Source organism: Bactrocera dorsalis, chromosome 3 (genome assembly GCF_023373825.1).
Source record: "Bactrocera dorsalis isolate Fly_Bdor chromosome 3, ASM2337382v1, whole genome shotgun sequence".
NCBI lineage: Eukaryota > Metazoa > Arthropoda > Insecta > Diptera > Tephritidae > Bactrocera > Bactrocera dorsalis.
The window spans coordinates 35,039,708-35,061,714 of record NC_064305.1 but is presented as its reverse complement, the minus strand read 5'-3'; the positions used below and the strand labels follow the sequence as shown (position 1 = coordinate 35,061,714).

The 22,007-nt window shown below is 40.4% G+C and overlaps 1 protein-coding gene and 1 pseudogene across 1 annotated transcript; both read left to right on the top strand.

Annotated features, from left to right (window-relative positions):
* Window positions 1-11,848: 11,848 nt before the first annotated feature.
* LOC125777550 (uncharacterized) lies at window positions 11,849-12,819 on the top strand. Its single transcript, XM_049452649.1, has 2 exons — window positions 11,849-11,895; window positions 12,339-12,819. Exons 1-2 carry the CDS (start codon window positions 11,849-11,851, stop codon window positions 12,817-12,819), a joined length of 528 nt encoding a protein of 175 aa, XP_049308606.1.
* Window positions 12,820-12,822: 3 nt separating this feature from the next.
* Window positions 12,823-13,746, top strand: LOC125777549 (uncharacterized; annotated as a pseudogene).
* Window positions 13,747-22,007: the final 8,261 nt, after the last annotated feature.

Below are 22,007 nucleotides of genomic sequence, written 5' to 3'. Positions count from 1 at the left end.
CCAAGCCAAGTCCAACATAATACTAGTCACTAACTCAATTCTACACCAACAATTTTTTCACTAACTTTTCTCTATTCTTTCTTCCTCTGAACTTAGTTGCTTCTAATTATAGCTATGCTGTCAAAGCTATCATTCCTGCCATCTCTTATGTCACCGCAGCGCGCTGCTGTGTTGTTGTTTGTCTTTTGCTTATCAATTTGCCTGTAAATTGATTTTCAATATACTGGTGGATGTAGTGGAATCAAAATAACTGTGAACAGCAAGCTAAATTGTAAACTACGCCTGCCCATGAAAACTACAGCACTTCAGCGCGTCACTTTATGCTGCATATCCGAAATAAGTATCTTATCTCATGTATTCCTTCTGTCATCTTCCTTATCGTGCTTGCTGCCAGGCAGTCAGTTGGGGCGCGTCGCTGTTGACGCCTTCGCCGTCGCCGCAATTTTCACAATTCCAAAGAGTTACTAAATAACAACAGTAAAAATACAACAACAAACCTAAAGGTGCATTCCATCAGCGCAATACTTCAGCAATATTTTCCTTTCGCCCCGACAACCGGCGCGCGTCTCTTCTATGGCAGTCTTTGCTCAGCTGTTTCCTGCCGCTGCCCTTTAGTATCGCCCCCTGGTGTTAGCAAGAACATCGAAAACCTTTTTGCAAGCGAAAACAACTTGTTTGATATTTCCACATCATCTGCTGATGCAAGCGCGCGACTCCTCCCAAACAACAACCACCTCCCATATTGCACACTGGCAGCTCGTCCCTAAAAACTGTTGCATTTCAAATAATGGTTGTCGCCGCTTAGACTTGTCTTATTTGTTCTTCAGTTGTTGCTTTTCCCCCGCTTTTATTAGTACTTTGTTGTTTTTTGCATTGTTTGTGCTTTTCTAGGCTTTGGCTGGCAGCTAAATGCAACTCTATAACTTTCGCAAAAAGATGTTGAATTAATGCAGGAAACTCGCCTCGCACCGATAAACTCCGTCGATAAATCGATGAAACTTGAAACTAGCACTTCTCATCCACCTTTTGCCGCTTGTTTGTACATAGGTTTGGTTAGATTTTTGTACTGAGTTTGCCGCTTGCGCTTGTCGACTTGGTTGTAATTCAAAGTTGCAGACAGTTCTGCGGCGTAAAACTTGTTGGATCTAAAACATCAGACTTGCTCTTAGGTGCATGAATAAATGTCTAAATGCATTAAAGTTAATTTTTAAGTTCGTTAAGTAAACTTTCGGCTGGCAATTAAAGAGGCGGCGTTGCGTGGTTGTAACGGTATAAACAAGTGTATCGAGTTAGTTGTGTAAATAAAAACAATAATTAATTTAAAGATTTGGCAAGCCTTACTTCAGTAGAGATTTATTCAGGCGTCTTCTCCTATTTTGGGGTTAACACTTAAAGTTGGGAACTGGGAGTTCCCAAAAGTCGGCGGTTGGACGCACAATCTTATTTGCTTTATTTGCTATGTTTGCCAAGTGCTGCTTGAATTTCGGTGTGGTGCTCAATATTACTCCTAAATACTTCAACTGTGGTTGTAATCACGCACTCTCCTATAGTGAGAGTTATTTTTTCCTCAATTTTCCTGGTGCTTATGAGCAATACCTCTGTTTTGTGCTCAGCCAGTTCCAAACTTATGGAAGAAAACCATTGGTGTATACCATTTATGCTTTCATTACATTTATTTTTGAGGTCATCAAGTTGTTTAGCAACTGCTACCACTATAAGATTTCGAAAATATTTGTCCATTTAGCAGAGTTGAAAGGATTCTTCATATCCAGGGTGATGAGCGAACAATATTTTTTTGTACCACCTTTCCATTTTTTGCCACTTACTGCACTTTTCGCAGTGTCGAAAAACTTCTTGTGCGTCGATAGAAGTCCTCTGTTTTCTGAAGCCGAATCGTCTTTCCGTTAGTCTGCCGGCTTCCTGGATTACAATCTCCAAGCGGTTTATTATTATGCTTTCGTACACTTTGCCAATTGTGTCAAGCATACAAAGAGGTCGGTACAAAGGAGGTTCATCTGGTGGTTTGGTTAGTTTTGGGATTAAAACCAGGCGCTGGACTTTCCAGGCATCGGGGAACATCTCTTATGTACAGTTTTGCGAAAAGTGTGGGCTTTGAAATTATGTCTTGCTTTGGAGCTCTGTTTAGTATGCCATCGATACCAGGCGCTTTGTCGTTTTAGATTTTTTATCTATGGCCAATAGTTCTTCTTCTGTAATCAGTGGGGATGATTCAGCAGCTTCGTTTCGTCGCACAGCGCAAATAATCGAAGCGTGCGTCGGAAATAATGCCTCGACGACTTTCTTCATGAACGGAGCGCATTTGGGTTGCTGCCGCTTATTTTTGAATTTGGACATACAGATTTTATAAGCAGTACCCCAGGGGTCTCCATTCGCTTCTCCACAGTTTCTTTTACTTCGGGTTATAGCTGACTTTAAGAGCCTTTTGTGGCTTTTAAAAGCTTCTTTGAGACGGTTTCACGGTTTGACGGTTTGACGGTTGAGACGGTTTTCGTTTTCGTCGCTTTGATTGCGTTGTAGGCGACGTCGAGCTGTGTGACAGAGCTTTCTCAGCGTGGAAATTTTTTCATTCCACCAGTATACAGGGGTTTGCCTATTGCGACATTTCGCCCTTCGCATTGTAGCGTCGCATGCTGCCACCAGTTGCTTTCGCAATGTGGTTATTAAGTGGACGCTGCCTTCGCCCGGTGCTACTGCTGTGCTCCAGGCTATCTCAAAAACGTCAGTATCAAAATCTGTTTGCTTCCAGCTTCTAATGTGTGAGGGTTTCCGGTCTCGAGAGAATAAGACTTCAGCAATGATTGCCATGTCGTTACTATTTGTGAACATGTCTGACACCTCCCATTTAATGTGTCTGCTTAGTACGTCATTTGCAAACAACAGGTCTACGAGTATTATAGAGCCTTTACTTCCTTTTTGGTAAGTATTTTTCCTGCCGCTATTCATTATTGTGACTTTGGTTTGGCTCAGGAATTCTAGAACTAAGCGCCAACGATGGTTTGAACTTCTGCTTCCCCATGCAGTGGACCATGCCTCTGCTTTCTAAGGATAGTTCCAGGAGGAAGTCTTCAAATTCTCTAACGGACGCGCTGGGACGAGCATAGCAGCTTACGTAATAAGTTCCTCCTATTTGCGCTCAAAATAAGCCTTTTTTTGCTTCTCTGCAGCAAGACGTAAATCTTTGTCCATTGCAGGACTATATTGCTGCTTTGCCGCTGCTCACTTAGTAAGGCAACATCAATGTTGCTCTCTATTATGGTTTGTGCTTATATGCTTGTGCTGCAGCGCAGTGGATTAGGTTCTGCTGCATTATTCTCATTTTTTCTATTGTCTTTAGCAACTTCACATATTTAGGGTAAGTCGCACTTAGAACTGAATGTTCTCCTTTACAGAGGATGCAACTCTGTGTGTTAATGCATGCTTTTGCAACTTGTCCCGCGCTTCCACAACGTGTGCAAAGAGATCTTTACTTTGCCTAATTTAAGGTCAGTCTTGGCATCCTGAGCCCGCAGGCATTGTGGGTCCACTCTAAGTACGCGTTGAACACAGTCACTAAAATGTATTTTCGTACGCACACAGCGCGTTGTACTTCCAAATGGGAGTTGGTTGGTCTTTTACAACTCCGTTTACTTTCGCATGCACTCCATTTCATGCTGTTTTTCTCACCGTTCAAAGGCTGCTGTCATCAACTGTACGCTGCCATCTTTATTTTTGGTATAAAAAGCGCTATTATTTGTGCTTTCAACACAAAGTACTACCTAAAATCACATTGAAGCAACAGTCCACCGCAAAACGTACATCGAGTCCAATCTCATACTAGTACGAGCTCAGGCCGCACAACTCATGTGTCGCTCTGGCCCCTAGACTTGGCTGAGCGTGTTGGCAGTACAATCTCTATTGCACTTCGCATTCAGAATGTTATTTTCAATGAAAGTTGCAAGCTTCTAGCGTATTCCCCAGCTAGACTTGCTGTTAAAACCCGCTTTCGGAGCACTTTTTAACTTGATCTTCTCCTATTTTTATTTTTGAGTGTGTCCTTTTTTTTCTTTTAATGTGTTTTTTGACAATCACTTTGGCGTCTGCTGGCCGGTTGGCGGTGTCCTGAGCGTCACTTTGCAGCAAAAGTACGAAACTAGCAATAGAAAAAATGTATATTTGAGGTTAGGATTTCATGCATAGTATTTGACAGATCACGTGGGATTTCAGACATGGTGTCAAAGAGAAAGATGCTCAGTATGCTTTGACATTTCATCATGAATAGACTTACTAACGAGCAACGCTTGCAAATCATTGAATTTTATTACCAAAATCAGTGTTCGGTTCTTTTCTTTTTTATTGACAAATTTTGTTCAGCGATGAGGCTCATTTCTGGTTGAATGGCTACGTAAATAAGCAAAATTGCCGCATTTGGGGTGAAGAGCAACCAGAAGCCGTTCAAGAACTGCCCATGCATCCCGAAAAATGCACTGTTTGGTGTGGTTTGTACGCTGGTGGAATCATTGGACCGTATTTTTTCAAAGATGCTGTTGGACGCAACGTTACGGTGAATGGCGATCGCTATCGTTCGATGCTAACAAACTTTTTGTTGCCAAAAATGGAAGAACTGAACTTGGTTGACATGTGGTTTCAACAAGATGGCGCTACATGCCACACAGCTCGCGATTCTATGGCCATTTTGAGGGAAAACTTCGGACAACAATTCATCTCAAGAAATGGACCCGTAAGTTGGCCACCAAGATCATGCGATTTAACGCCTTTAGACTATTTTTTGTGGGGCTACGTCAAGTCTAAAGTCTACAGAAATAAGCCAGCAACTATTCCAGCTTTGGAAGACAACATTTCCGAAGAAATTCGGGCTATTCCGGCCGAAATGCTCGAAAAAGTTGCCCAAAATTGGACTTTCCGAATGGACCACCTAAGACGCAGCCGCGGTCAACATTTAAATGAAATTTCTTTTAATGTGTTTTTTGACAATCACTTTGGCGTCTGCTGGCCGGTTGGCGGTGTCCTGAGCGTCACTTTGCAGCAAAAGTACGAAACTAGCAATAGAAAAAATGTATATTGCCACTATAACTCAACTTGTTCGGATAGCGCCAAAGCAAACAAACAGCGCCGGCGCTTGAATGCCGTTGAGCGGAGGGATAGAAGCGTCTAATTTCCGAAAGAATCTACGGAGATTAATGATGGCCAATGAATTTTTGAATTTCCAAAACTGTGACAATCGCAGTTGAAACATTCATGTAGTCCATCTAGAGAATATAGATGACATCTAATGTAATAATGTAATCAAATCTTTCTTGATTTAACCTCTTTGAGCCTCTGATTACATCCATTTGGTCTTTGATCTGTGTTAATAACAGAAGCAACGCACTTTCTTCAGAGTTTTATGATTGCATTCGAACTGTAATACTCGTATTCCTTTTCGTAAGATTCTGACATGATTTCCTTTCTGTTCGAACTTTTTCTCACTGGAAAAAACATGTAAAGCGAAAGCGTGCAGAAGGCTCTGGCAACACTGAGGCGCGCAAAGCACATAAATCAATTTGCATCTGAATTCGAAATAGCCTTCGTAGTTACTCTTCCGCTTATCGTATATACATAAACCAGTAAAGGTCTGTGACAAACATCCAGACGAACCATCAAAAAGTCAGCCCGTTCTTGAGTGTATCGGTGCTTGCGAGAAGAATTGAAAATTTCCCAGATCAAGGGACGTTTGCACGTTCGGAGTGTGTCATCTCGTTTGACTACTTCTTAATTTTGTGTGTTTTTTGTTTTATTTTGCAATTAGACAGCTCTTATTCGGTAACGGTGATTGAACTTTGCATCAATACAGTTTAAGAAAGCGTAGTTGTTGGTTTAGGCGGTGGGACGCAGTTGGCGGTTGTATACTATTCTATTCAAGCACATGTGAGACTTTCGACAGTAAAAAGTTGAATTGGTATGAAAGAGATTCTTAGGGAATGGTTGCTATGCAGAAGAAGAGTTAATTAGACAGAGTTGTCGAGATATTGAATAACATATTTCAATAAATATATATAACAATTATTGAGGTCTAACGAGTCCGTACTTAAAGAACTAAAACCTGAAGTAGATTTTGTCTCCTCAACCAAAAAACATCTTAAAAAAGCAAAGAAACATGGATTTTTACAGAGCTGTTAGAGAGAGATCAGTATACGTGAATAGAAATTAATCGGAAGAGCGTCTCCTCAGCATCAAAATATACATTAAAAGCTGAAAACTTCTTGACTCTCGATTTTCGATAACTGATTTCTTTTATTTAAATAAATATCGCAACTTGTTAAAACGCAAACTTTCGAATGTTTCGTAATTGGCATTGTAACTACAAACCACTAACCAATTTACAAAGAAACACGAGTTATGTATATATAAGTTTATACACATACATACATACAAACACACTTTATTTTACATATGAATATAGTTGAACTACCATTTCCAACATTTATGTTGCATGCCTCATTGCACACAAATAAAATACTACGAATGCGTAATAATATCCCGTCGATGGCCTCAAAGGCCGGCGACAACACGACGATGGTGGAAAAATGTTCAAATGCATTAAGCAAAAAAGCAATCGAATAGCTGACGCTGGATGAGTGAAGAAGTCAGGAGAGTAGATATAATGGATTGAAGAATATATGTATATGCTCTGGTCATGGCACAATAAAATTGATTATTCGTCATCATTGCGGGTTTTTGTAAGGAACTCTTTGTCAATCTTACTTTTAGGCTACTTCATCATCGGACTTGTTTGGGTGTCGGTTCATAGCGGAATATTACCTCCTCCAATAGAAACCTGGAGCAGTTCATCACAACCTCTGTTCAAGATTTAAGTTCAGTAAAATGCAATCCTGCGCATAATTAGTAAGGACGCAAACCAATACCAGTCAGCTGATTGCTGAATGCTGAATGATCAATATGATTGTGTCCTCCTTTTAGCCTTGTATTCGTAGACTAGTAGTTTCACTCTAGCTTAGCGAAGGTAAATGTAAATCTACAATATGTGTATGCACATATGTATCATGTGGCGTGATGCTACAATCCGTTAACCAAATATATATTTAAGGAGGTATATGTACAATAAAGACGCGGCTATTTGGCGATAGACGGTTATACAATACAGTCGTGTTTTTTTTAATACAATTCTTTTACATCTTTTTGGTGCCTCCAGTGAGGTACTTTTCGATCCCGTTTTAAAGTCAAGATTTTTATGATGGCTAGTTTGAATCATTGGCAAAATGACTGAAGCATCTAATTACGATCCGCACAGTATTGAGTGCGATGTGATTCGCGCACAGTTGGACAAGCATTTTGAAAGGTTTATGGAGTATCATAGGGACCTGGTGTCTTCAGCACAATCCAGCGAATTGACCATACATGACGACTTCTTGGCTGCTACGGAGTTGCTGTACGCACAAATATGTATTCGACTACGTTGTATATGTGGCGCTGGTGAAGGTGGTATTTGTGTTGCGAATCAATTGAACATGCGATTAGATCCAATTAAGATTCCTGTGTTCAATGGTGACCCAGCGAATTGGCTGCCTTTCAAAGATTTGTTCGAGGCACTAGTTTACAATCGTAAGGATCTGAATTCCAGTTACAAATTAAGCAAGTTACGCCATTGGTCGGCGGACTTTACACAGGCGGCTATGAGGACATGTGGCAGGAGATGAAACGGCGATTTGATAATCCACGTTTGTTAGTGGAATCGCACGTGCAGCGTATCCTGAATTTACCTAATCAATCCGCCGAATCTCAGAAGGACTTGCTTCGACTAGTTGACACCATCCAAAATGTGATGCGAGCTTTAAGCGAAATGGGTCTTCCGGTAAGGCATTGGGACGCCCTCTTGGTGCCACTTCTGCTACCTAAATTGCCCACAATCACCAGGTATGAGTGGGGGATGAGCCTTCAGACGAACAACATATCAGGACTTTTTGATATTTGTTGAGAAGCGTGCCAACAATTTGCCTCAGGGAGTTACGAACGGCACAACAATTCTTCATCAGAGACCAACCCGTCCCGTTATGGCTAACGTTGCAACGGTAAACTCATCACAGTCGTTACATTCTGTGAAAGGGGCTACGGTTGTTTGCCAACTTTGTGCTAACGGACACCGAATACACAAGTGTCAACGGTTCGTTAATCTTTCCATACCGGAACGGTGGGATACAGTTAAGCGGCTTTCATTATGTTTCAACTGCCTTGGAAGTGATCATGGATCTCGTGATTGTGCATCGCTTAAGGTGCCATCATCGTCATCATACGATCCTTTGCAAAGACCACGTTGCGAACAATTCACCAACTATGGAGGAAGACACCAACAGTTACATAACCGATAGGAATATATCCGTGGACACAACTTCACCGCAGGTGCCACAGGTATACCCACGACAACAGTGACATTTGAGGAAGGTCGGGTCATTTCTCATTAATGGAGACTGGGGTGGGTCGACTCCGGAATTTTTTCGATTCGGTATTTCTAATAGTGCGGAAAAGTTGCCTTAGTACTTCCTGATTCCAATGCAAATTTTTGTTTTGAGATCGGATTGCATCTTCAACCCGAACCTCGGCCTTGAAATTTCGGAAATTGTGAAATTGTCTACCTAGCACCTGAAATACGCATCTCACGGCAAAATGTATAAAACAAAAGTTATTTGTCACGTCATTTGCTACCGAAATGGTATATGTGATCATGGCCGTAGGGCGAACCGTTCCCGAGATACGAGCGAAAAGGCGGCGCGCCACAGCGCAAGGTCAAAATTGTTGCAGCTCTCAGCTAACCTGTATTGGTCACCCAGAACCCACCGCGTGGAGGTAGCTGCTCTTCGGGTTCCTCCCAAGCCCAACCCAACCAACCAACCATATGTCAGGCTTGTTTTAGTCTGAATCTGTGTCAAATTTATTGATAAAATCAGATTTTGTACTAAACTTTGGCACTTGTTGCCTAGATTTCAGTGTAGAGCGTATAAAAAGATCACGAGATTGGGGGCCAATAACTTTAGAAGATGCCTCTGTCACCAGTTTGACGATTCTCTCGACTGCCACGGTGTGGGAGGGCAATTCACTAAATTTCCATACCTCTGCAGTGTCTCCCGACAGCCCTTTTATGAGTTCTTCGTTAGAAACTGAACAAAGAACTGGTGGAACAGTCAAGGTAATAGTCTTCCAGTTAATCATATCGTAATAAGTATTAGCTTTGAAATTCAGCTTTGGCACTTTATTACATCTAACTCTTCCATTTATGGTGTCAGACTCTGCTTCTCTGGCTGCCAGAAGACGGTCAAGGGCCAACTTTCTGACTTCTATCCGTTCGTCAGTCATCATACTAAGGATAATGTTTTCTGGAAGAGCAAAGAAAGCATTCTGTTGAATGGATGAATCGACAACCTTGCGCAGTTTAGCGGGTAAGTATCTCGACCTTTGAATTGCAGCATAGAGATGGCGCGAGCCATCTTTGATTGAACTGTTGAATCTTATTGAGCACCACAAAGGTGAGTAAACTGTAAGTATGTACTTGACCAAAATCTTTATTTCCTTTGTTGGTCTGTCAGTAGAAATGTATAATCTCAGAATTCTATTTGCACAGGTGACCCAGCGAGATTTGCACATGTTACCTGGATGCATCGACGCTAAATCTGAGGAACATTGACCGGAAATAACAGCTTCTGATATTTTATAGAGATAAGCTTGGTCTGTGCTAAGTTGGGTCGGATTAATAACCTCAGAAGGTAATTGGCAGGATGGAAAACTTTCAAATTTGACAACAGGCAACTTCTCACAATAAGGGAGCAGTTTACCTATGTCGAGAGAGAATGTATTTGGACTCTTTGAGGCACCTTCTATGTGTTCGAAAAGAGCACGGAATGGAAGTTCGTTGAAATGTAGAAGACAAACAACCCACTGTAATGGCCTACCTATTCTTTCTTCTAGTTTCCGAATGATTCCACCTTTCCAACCTGTGTTCGTGTTGGTGCCATCAGCACCGACAACTTCTAGATGTTCCACATCAACTGAATTGTCTTTTAAATGTTGCCATATAGCTTGCGTCTCATCCTCAGCTGACCCGGAAGGAGAAGTGACGTGGCCAAAGTAATGACAACCAGGTTCCGCTATAAGAGAAATATGTTCCTCTTTGACAGTGTCGCGGTAGTACTTTTCACCTTCGCTGACTTGTGTAAGTGTATTGTCTTTGCGGCCGTCAAAATACAGCCCATATACGGAGTCAATACTTTTGGTGTTCTGGAGCATTTGTCAGTGACAAAGCTAGCCTGATCCTCTGTTATCAAACCTGCTTTTTTGGCATCCAGAAAAGCCGATGAAACAATCAACGCCGCTGCTCTATCACTTACTCCAAATCTTTGGGCAGCTAAAGCAGTGTGTTGTAATACTAGTGTGTTTTGTTTGGTTTTGGAGGATGGAAGAGAAAATTCATCATCACCATCGTTTTTCGAAGAATCAATGTGCGACGCGCCTACATTGTTGTCGTCTTTATGAGAGTCTGGCTGATCTGAATGGTCACGTGTTCTAGCTGATACTTTCCTGGTAAGTGTTGATGTTGAATGACGTTTCGAAAGCTTTTCTTTACGTTCATTTTTCTTTGTAATCTTTTTTGTTTCAGGTAGATCAACACTTCCAATGCGACCAATTCTTGTGGTTCTCTGGTCCAAGAGAAATGGTTGTTCATTGATAGGAACTTTCCTTTCCTTTGGACAAGTGCAAGAAGAAAAATAAATGCATTTACAAGCAGCGATGTCAAATAATTTTCCGGCAGAAGAGACAAAGTCGTCTCTTTTAGAGCTCAAACCTATTGGGTTCCTTAAAAACATTTTTTTAAGATTCAGAAATTTCTTATGGTATGTGGTGAGCATTTGTACAACTCTGGTGTGGGAAACTATCGGAATAGATGACTTTTAGAAAGTATTTTCAACCTTTTTTGCAATTATTTCTGTCTTTACTCCTAGGTTCATAGTTGTCGCCTCGGAGACGCCCTATACGAAATCTTTCAAACTGATAACACAAAAGAACATCCTGGTAAGTAGGTAACTGGGACTCAGAGAGATTGTACGGATATATGCCAAACACAGGACATTTCTGTCTAAATTTAAATTTAGATACAGACATTTTGAGTTCTGTGTTTTGTTGAGAGAATATAACTGATAGCACCTGGCGAAATCAACGACAAGAGTGAACGAACTCGATGAAAAAATATTTATGTGGAGACCAGTACGAACGTGTCGTATGGCGCAGGGAAATGAATGTAAGTGATAGAACTCGGCGAAATCACCGACAAGAGTGAAGGAACTCGATGAAAAAATATTAGTGTGGAGACCTATCCGAACGTGTCCTTTGGCGTAGGTGAATGAATGTGAGTGAAAGCACTCGGCGAAATCAACGTCAAGAAGTGTGGCCGCAAGCCGATTTTCACCTTGCGCTGTGGCGCGCCGCCTTTTCGCTCGTATCTCGGGAACGGTTCGTCCTACGGCCATGATCACATATACCATTTCGGTAGCAAATGATGTGACAAATAACTTTTGTTTTATACATTTTGCCATGAGATGCGTATTTCAGGTGCTAGGTAGACAATTTCACGATTTTAGGCGAATTTCCGAAATTTCAATGCCGAGGTTCGGGTTGAAGATGCAATCCGATCTCAAAACAAAAAGTTGCATTGGAATCAGGAAGTACTAAGGCAACTTTTCCGCACTATTAGAAATACCGAATCGAAAAAGTCCGGAATCGACCCACCCTAATGGAGACCGGACCATTGTACTAGCGACTGCAAAGGTCATCCTGATCGATCACAATGGAGGACAATTCGCATGTCGTGATCTCTGCGACCTGGGCTCTGAGGTGAGTCTGATTACTGATGCTACTACAAAACGTATGTGTCTTCGTTGACGTCCAGGGGAGATACGAATTGAAGGAATCGGTTCTAGCGCTGCAGTCTACAGTAAGGGTCATATAACAGTACAGATGTAGGCTGCCTTTAACAACAATATTAACTTCAAACTCGAGGCTTATGTCGTGCCGACAATAACCTCAGTAACGCCAGATACGCATATAGACGCAGAAGCTTGGAGCCATTTAAAAGATTTACCGCTAGCTGACTCAACGTTTGCCACTCCAAGTCCGGTGGATCTGCTACTTGGTGCTGACTTGCTAACGGCCCTCTTTCAGGTGGGTTTCATCCAGGGTTCTCCAGAGCAAATTTGCTCTTTAAGCACTCGTCTTGGTTGGGTAGAATTTGGACCAGTTCTGCTCACCCCACTATACACACATCTCTTACTTCGAAGCTTCTGGGAACTCGAAGAGCCCATACTATCATCCGAAGTACACGTGGATGACTGTGAGATGATCTTCAACGACACAGTGACCCGTACCTCAGACGGCAAGTACCAGGTGCAAATATTATTTCGACCAGATGCTCCTGCTCTTGGAGAATGTCATCATTCGGCACTCCGCCAGTTTCTACAACTCGAGTGGTGGTTGATGAACGACCCATGTCTTCGTGAGCAGTATATTGCATTTATGCGAGAATACATTGCTCTCGATCATAGGGAGGATAGCAAGCAAGCTTTCACCAAGAAAGAAAATAGTTACTTCATACCTCATCATGCGGTAACCACAAAATTTCGCGTCGTTTTCAATGCTTCCGTGAAGACATCGAATGGGACATCCTTAAACGATACACAGTTTTCTGGACAACATGCTAATATTGTCGACATTCTTCACCGTTTTCGTAAATGCAAGGTAGCCATCACTGCAGACATATAGAAGATGTTCCGACAAATACTGGTAGATAGACGACATCGTTAATGGCAACAAATACTTTGGCGTGAATCGCCAAATGAACCCCTTCAAGTGTACGAATTGAAGATGGTAACTTATGGAATGGCTTGTAGTCCATTCAACGCAATACGCGCACTGCGTGAATGTGCGAATGACAATTATGACGTCATCTATGATCCAAGGCGGGCTGCCGCAGCGCGTCATAGCATACTTTATAATTTCTACGTTGATGACTATTTGGATAGCGTCGACAGCGATGAACTTGCTATTACCCGTGCTCAAGATGTAGCGACTATTTTGAAACAAGGACAATTAATATTGGGAAAGTGGAATTCCAATTCTATATACGTATTATCTGCGATAACCGGTACAACAGTTTCTGCATCAGAACTAGAGTTGAACAACTCAACAACCAAGGTATTGGGTCTTTACTGGGATTCAGTGAGCGACGAGCTCTTCTTCAAGGTAGGCTTAGTTGACGGCACGTCAATGCATACCAAGCGAAAGGTTTTGAGTGACGTGGCGAAATTATATGATTCAACTAGGGTATTGGCACCTATAGTCGTGGTGGCCAAACTATTCATACAGGACTTATGGAAGGCTGGCCTGCCATGGGATGCTGAACTTCCTCCAGAGCTACTCAATTCATGGGTGATATTCCGCAACAGTTTACAGGATATTACACGACTTCGTATTCCTCGTTGGCTAGGCATACAAGTGGGCTCTTTGGTGCATTTACACGGCTTTTGCGATGTTAGTCGCAAAGCGTATGCAGCAGTTATTTATGTTCAAACGATCGATAAAGGTGGTACGTCACGCTCAGCTCTTGTTACAGCGAAGACGAAGATAGCACCAATTAAGGATGTGACAATACCACGCCTCGAACTGTGTGGTGCTCATCTTCTAACTTAGGCGATGGACAACGTACGTCAAGCTTTAGGTCTAAGAACGCCCCATGTACATATTGGAATGATTCTACTATTGTTTTATGCTGGATACGCAAATCACCATCCACGTTCAAGCAATATGTATCCAATCGGGTAGCTTACGTCCAAGCCAATTCAGACATCAACGCTTGGAAGCACATTCGCTCGCAATCAAATCCAGCCGACTGTGCAAGCAGAGGCTTATCTCCCGCCGTCTTAGCAGATCATCATTTTTGGCGGACCGGCCCGACGTGCATTCACGAACGCGTGGATGAAATGCGTTTACCTTCTTTAACGGAGGAGGAGGGGCACCTCTCAATTGCTGAATCTCGTGTGGTTTCCATCTTCGTTTCCAGAGCTAATTACCAGTGGATTATGACGAAATGACGAAAGACAACCGGATACCTCTCATAGAGAAATTTAGTAAATTGAGTCGTTTACTTAACACCACTGTTTGGTTAAGACGCTGGTTAACCAAATATCGTGGTTACAGAAACGATATAGTTTCTGTCGCAGACCAGCACTGGGCTTTACTTCTGCATGTTCGACAATCACAAGGTAATCATTTTAAACAAGAAATTAAGGGTCTTGCATTGCATTCCAGAATTGCTGGTCGTAGTGAAATCTTAGCACTCAATCCTTTCTTGGATACAGACGGCATACTGAGAGTAGGTGTTCGACTCAGAAACTCCGACTTAAGTGAAGATCAGCGACATCAAATTATAATTCCGCGTGGAGCTCTGGCTTACTTACTAGTCGTTGATGCTCATACACGTTGCTTTCATGGTGGAATACAACAAATGCTTTAGTTCCTTAGACAGCGTTTCTGGCTTATCGGCGCACGGGCGCAAGAAAAGTCTTTTATCTGGGCCTGCACTACATGTCGTAGGCATCTTAAAATTATACAACGTCAACAAATGGCTTCGCTCCCGAAAGAGCGTGCACTAGTGGCACCACCATTCTCTCGATGTGGCTTGGATGACTGCGGGGCCATTCCATGTTCGTATGGGAACGCATCGCGCCACCTCAACTACAAAAACTTATGCTGCCATATTTATTTGCATGGCATCACGAGCGGTACACATTGAGCTGGCAGAGTACTTAAGTACACAGGCATTTATAGATGTTTACGATCGTTTCATAAGTCGACGGGGTATGTGTACCACGTTATACAGTGATAATGGAGCACAATTTGTAGGGGATAATCGTCAAAGGCAGGAAGACTTAAAGGCTTGGGTAAGAGCACATGCTCAACAACATCTGGCAGCTGAAGGTACATGTTGGAAGTTCATAACACCTTAAGCACCTCATCACGGCGGTCTATGGGAGGCAGCAGTTCGTTCAGCTAAAAAGCATCTGCTGAGGATCGTGGGCAGCCAGACGTTGCGTTACACTGAATTGTCTACTCTCCTGCTCCCATCGAAGCGTGTCTAAAATCGAGACCACTCATAGCTCTCTACTATGATCCTGGAGTAGGGATAGCGCTAACACCGGCTGACTTCCTGATCGGACGACCATTCAATTGTCGTCCAGACCCTCCTTTGTCTGAAGCTCCAGTGATGGCCTGGTACCAACCAGACATCATCAAATGGACTTCGTATTAAGCAGCGGTGTCAGCGACCGGTGCAGAAGTTATGCCGCCTAACAGGTCCTACAGAAGAATTACTGAACCGCGAGCATTCAGGCGGGCAGGATGTTCAAGATTAAAGTTCAGTAAAATACAGTAAAGTACAATTAGTAAGGACGCAAACCAATACCAGTCAGCTGGTTGCTGAATGCTGAATGATCAATATGATTGTGTCCTCCTTTTAGCCTTGTCTTCGTAGACTAGTAGTTTCACTCTAGCTTAGCGAATGTAAATGTAAATCTACAATATGTAAACTATAGACATACATATATACGAGGGCTGTCCGATAAATAACCGACCTAACAATGATGCACGCGACTTTTTCAAATTTTTTTTTTTTATTTTTCTACATAGTCTCCTTGTAACTCCACACACTTCTCCCAGCGATGCTCCCATCTCTGCAACCCTTCCAAATAGTACTTGGCGTCTTTGTCTGCAAAATACGAGTTCACGAAAGAGATTGCCTCCTCATTTGACGAAAATCTCTGGCCGCCGAGCGCAGTTTTAAGTTGAGGAAACAAAAAAAAGTCGCTTGGTGCTAGATCCGGTGAATAAGGTGGATGGTCAAGCAGTTCGAACAGCAATTCGTGGATTTTCGCCATGGCGAAGTGTGAGATGGTGCGTTGTCTTGGTGGAACAAGACTTTCTTTTTTTGCAAATGTGGCCGACTTTTCGAAATTTCTTCCTTTAGCTTGTCCAATAATGATGCGTAGTATGCTCCTGTTATAGTTTTTTTGTTTCGGGCGTATAATGATGAATCCAAGTTTCATCTTCATAATCTCAGCTATTTCCCTAACTTTAATCCGGCGGTCGTCTAGTACCAATTGATGAACTTTAGCGATGTTATCGTTAGTGGTTACAGTTTTTGGACGCCCAGGACGTTCATCATCTTCCAAGCTCCTGCGACCACGTTTAAATTCAGCTGCCCAAAATTTTACGGTGGTAAACGATGGTGCAGAGTCACCATACACAGAGTCCAACTCATCTTTGATTTGTGAAGGCGTATTGCCTTTCAAAAATAAAAATTTAATTACATCTCGATATTCAATTTTTTCCATTTTGGGGAAATCACCGAAATAGACTCACAAAAACGACTGTCAACAGATAATTGCGCAAGATAAATTTCTGAAATTTTGGCGAGTAGCTATTATAATACAGGTATCCCTCGAATAACACGATTAATTGGTTCCGTGTTAATCGAAATCGTGTTATTTGATACCTATAAACCATACAATTTTGGAGATACCGTTCCGTGCTATTTAAAACCGTGCAACTCGAAACTCGAGATCCATACAAATTTGTACATTTGGTTCCATAGATTAATTAAGAAAACATTAAAAATAAGAACATATTTTTTTTTTATTTTTAGTTATAAAATTTCAGTTATGTATACAAAAATAACAAACTTCATTCAATTTAGAAAAGTGAAACTTAAAAACTTAAAAGGTAAAATTTTATAAACGCAATAATTTTTAAATTATGTATGTATGTTCAACCACTGTCAGTCTCCAAAGAGTGATTTGTTTTTCTTTGAATAGGTAGAGGATCCTTATCTATGGAAATTTCTTGATCACTGTCGTCATCCAAAATACGAATTCTCTTTCTTCGAGGTGGTAGAATCTCCTCATCACTGGAAACATTTTCATAGTTGATATTGGAGGATGGCACTCTTTTATTTTCCGTAGTGTTTAAAATTTTCAAGTATGGACCTAAACAAATTTTTAAATTTTTTTGGAAGGTTCTTTTGCGTGACGGATCAATCTCCATAAAATGAAGCTCTAATTTTTTTGCTAAATCCAAACCTTGTTGCACATCAGTGGCGCAAATATTGGGAGAAGAATCTTCAGGATACTTTTCTTCGTCTTCATCTACAATGCTGTCTTCATCAGGCTCATTAATTATTTCTATTAGTTCAGCTGTAGTCAAAGTATGTTCTTGAAACAGTTCGTCCAGATCTTGGCTATTCATATTCTCTAATCCCTCTCCACCTATCTTATGAGCAATATTAAGAATTTCATTGTGTAGAGTTTCTTCGGATGAATCAGAATTTTCATTTTGGACAATATGAGGGAGTACTGGCTTCCAAGAACCGTTAATTGTTGAAGGTTTTATTTCACTTATAGCAGAGGATATCTTTGTTATGCAGTCCAAAATGGAGAATTCTTTCCATGCCTGGAGAAGCGTTTTATTTTCGTCTGAATCTATTTTTTGCAGAATTGTTTCAAACGATTTTCGAACAAAATAGGCTTTGAAGGTTGCGATAATGCCTTGGTCCAAGGGCTGGAGAAGTGATTGTATTGGGGGGAAGGAATTCAACCTTGGCATTTGGATGATATAAGTCCTTGGGATGACTTCTGGCATTATATAATAGCAATAAAATTTTGAAACTTAAATTTTTTTCCATCATATAGTTTTCTACTTCCGGAATGAAGCAGTTTTCAAACCACTCCTTAAACATATTTGCTGTCATCCAAGCTTTTTTATTTGCTCGCCAATGAACAGACAGCTTAGACTTATCGATGTTTTTTAATGGTCGGAGATTCAAAGATCGGCTAATAACCATAGGCTTTAACATAAAATTCCCTGATGCGTTAGTGCACATGAAAAGAGTAAGTCTCTGCTTATCCACTTTGAAACCAGGAACAGATTTTTGGCTTTTTGAAATATAGGTTCGAGATGGCATCCTTTTCCAATAGAAGGCTGTTTCATTTACGTTGAAAATCTGATCCACTGAATAGTCTCCATCTTCTACAATTTTTTGTAGTTCTAAAATAAAAACACCAGCAGCTTCTGCATCCGCTGAAGCAATCTCACCTTGAAGTTTGAGACTGCGCAACGAGAATCTTGTTTTGAAATTCTCGAGCCAGCCCTTACTCACACAAAATAACTTTTGTTGTTGTTCTTGTGCAGATGAGCTTGCCATTTCCTTCAAATATTTATAGATATTCAGAGCTTTCTGCCTGGTAGTAAGTCCATCTAAAGGAATCCGTTTATCATTGCAATCTTGTATCCAAATTGAAAGAGCTTCTTCCATTTTGACAACGTTAACATCCCGTGCGCAATCCGTTCGCTTTGATGTTGTAGAGCAACCTGCTAAGACATTCATTCTTATTTTGTCCTCATTTCTTTTAATTGTCCGAATAGTTGCTTCAATGATTTTGCTAAAGTCGATATTTTAACTCCTTCTTTTAACTTGTCTAAAATTTCCATTTTTTTCTTAAGTGTAATAACGTTTCTTTTCAAGGGTAATTTTTTCCCAACGACATTTTGCAAACCTAAGAATCGAGGATAAAATTTCAATAACTGCACAATATAATTATAGAAACCTTACAAATCTTCAACTAAAAAATCTTTAGTTCGTAAGTACTTTGGAAAATTTAAAATCAGTCACACGAGCCAGTAAGCGAAGCACTCACTACTTTATGCACAAAATTTAAAAAAACGTCTTAAATATTTCGATCTGCTTTAACCCATTCGAGACGACTGCTCAGGAGAACGGACTAAATATTGCGTTATTCAAATGCATTATTGCGTCATACTACAAACAGTCGTTCGAAGGAAAATTATACTCAATTTTTAACAGGAATTTTCGCGACTTCGTGTAATTCGAACTCCGTGTTATTCGAGGGTTGTCGCAATTTTTAACCGTGCTATTCGAGATTTCGTGCAACTCAAGTACCGTGCTATTCGAGGGACACCTGTATGTACAATTTGAAGTATAAACTTTTTTTTCAGATGTGCCGCTAGCTTCACGTTGAGGTCGGTTATTTATCGGACAGCCCTCGTATGTATGTATGCACACACGAGTATATATCATGTGGCGTGATGCTACAATCCGTTAAGCAAATGTATATTTAAGGAGGTATGCAATAAGGACGCGGCTATTTGGCGATAGACGGTTATACAATACAGACGTGTTTTTTTAATACAATTGCACTTTGAAGCCACGGCAAATATAATGAGTTGTAAAAAAGTTTGAGCTTGGTTTAACAACCCCCATGGTCTATGTTTAAGCTATGAATTTAGGTGATTCTCTAATAACATTTCTTAAGCTGTTGTTGTTACAGCGGCAAAAAACATCCATGAAGTGATTTATGGGAATGCTGCCGAGTTGACAGTCCTTGGGTGGATAAAAATCCGGATGTGTTCTTTATATGTAGACCCGACTCTCTTGGGATTATAGATAGACTAGCTTATTACCCGCGGCTTCGCCCGCAGTAGAGCCATTAAATAAGTATGAGAGATAAAGGGTAAGGTATAATAATAGAAATGAGTCAAAATGATAACTAAATTTTATTGCTTGGCTGAGATCAACAATTTTTAAAAATTCCTACAGACAATGAAGATTCAACACCTTAAAATATGCGTATTGAAATGCAACAACTAATGTTAGAATATATTTTCCCGTAACAAAAATAAATAATTCTGAATTCTAACAATTTAAAAAATAAAATACAAAGTATTAATCTAGGATATTTTTGTAGACCATGTTATAAGTTTTCCCGTCGGGTGCAAATACGTATATGTGTGAATTCTGGGCATAGATACACGTGAACAGGCTACATAAAGTTGACCATGAGAGAAGCATGGGGTTTCTAAATGCACTCCTGCTAACAGAAATATTTGTGCTTGTGCCCTGTTTATAGTAACAGCAAAGCTAAGTTTGACGGGAAACTGAACCCTTTTAAATTTGAATGGAAAGTCAGTGGGAATAATTGGTATCCGAAGTATTATAACAATATTTTCCTTACCGACACCTGTTGAAATAGTAGCACCAAGTACGTTCTGTCTCAATTTTGTTACCCGAAGCTTTGGCGTTGAAGGTTATATATTACTATCAAGAGAATTTTTTAATTTAGTAGAAAGTGATGTGGATTTCATTGCTAATGTTTTTCCGGAATTGCATCAAAATTTGTGTAGTGATCAGTGGTTGTGTGCAAGAGCAATATTAGCACCAAGAAATGAAATAGTTAATAGGATCAACACTGATATTTTAAACGAGGTTCAAGGAAAAATGAAGGAATATTTGTCAATGGATACAATTATAAATACGGAACTAAGTACTTCATATCCTGTGGAGTATTTAAATTCACTTGAACTATAGGGTGTACCGTCACATAAACTTCATATATCGTTCAACTGTAATTTAGTAGAAAGTGATTTGGCTTTCATTGCTAATGTTTTTCCGGAATTGCATCAAAATTTGTGTAGTGATCAGTGGTTGTGTGCAAGAGCAATATTAGCACCAAGAAATGAAATTGTTAATAGGATCAACACTGATATTTTAAACGAGGTTCAAGGAAAAATGAAGGAATATTTGTCAATGGATACAATTATAGATACGGAACTACGTAAGTACTTCATATCCTGTGGAGTTTTTAAATTCACTTGAACTATAGGGTGTACCGTCACATAAACTTCATATATACCAGTAATGCTTATGCGAAATCAGATGCTCATCTGCTATGTAATAATGTATTTATTTATTTATTTATTATTTATTATAATTGAAATTACAATAAATGTGAAAAAACACTAGCAACTAGGGCTATCGGTTACTTTTGGTTAAATAATGTATAACTTATATTAATTTATGTATATTTAAAAGTTTTAAATAGTTGAAAATATTTTTGACATTGTCTTCGTTTGGGGTGTTTAGTATGGATATGGGATCTTGATGAAATACGGTGGATCGGTGGAGGTTTAAGGATTGGCATTCCTTAAGGATATGGGTGATGGTTAAAGGAGATGAGTTGCAGAAATGGCACGTTGGCTGTGACTCCTTCTTCATCAAGTGAAGATGTGTAAGACGGGTGTGCCCAAGGCGTAGTCTTATAAAACATTTGTTCATTACAGCTGTGGTATTGGTTGAAAGTCTTATTGCGTGTTTGTCGGGATTTAAGTTTTTGTAATGACCAATTTCTTTGCTCCATTCGTATTGAAATTTTTGGTGAAGGTCTTGTAATATCTCACATTTGATTCGTTTTTTCGGAAATGGTATAAATAGCTGAAGGGGAGATGTTGAGGCCGCTTTGGCTGCTTTATCTGCTAACTCATTTCCCGTTATATCGACATGACCTGGGATCCACATGAGCTTGATTCTTTTTTTTAAGTTTATTAAGGAAGTCCTAATAGTAGATATTTCTTCTGAGTGATTGTTGAGGTTATGAACTCCATGCAGTATTGCTTTGCTGTCTGTGCAGATGACATACTTATTCCTTTTATTGGTGGCGAATTGCAACGCGCTTAGGACAGCTTGTATTTCAGCCTCGTAGGATGACGTTTGATATTGTAAAACTCCGTTTGCTATGAGATCACCATTTTCATGGACTACTGCAAAAGATGTTCCATTATTGTTTTTTGATCCATCCGTAAATAGAAATTTCCAGTGGTTGTTTTTTAATGGAGCGGCTGTCTCTAGAAATGCTTGTTGATAGATAAGAGGGCTAGTTGAGTCTTTTGGGTATACAGAAAGCGTATTGATAAGTGATTCGGAACATAGCAACCAAGGGGGAGTGATATGTTTCCCTGAGTTTTTGAATACCCATTTCTGTGTTCGCTTAATCATATAGAACATCTCCACAAGACCTGATTTTATAGATATGGTATTTTTTCGGGTT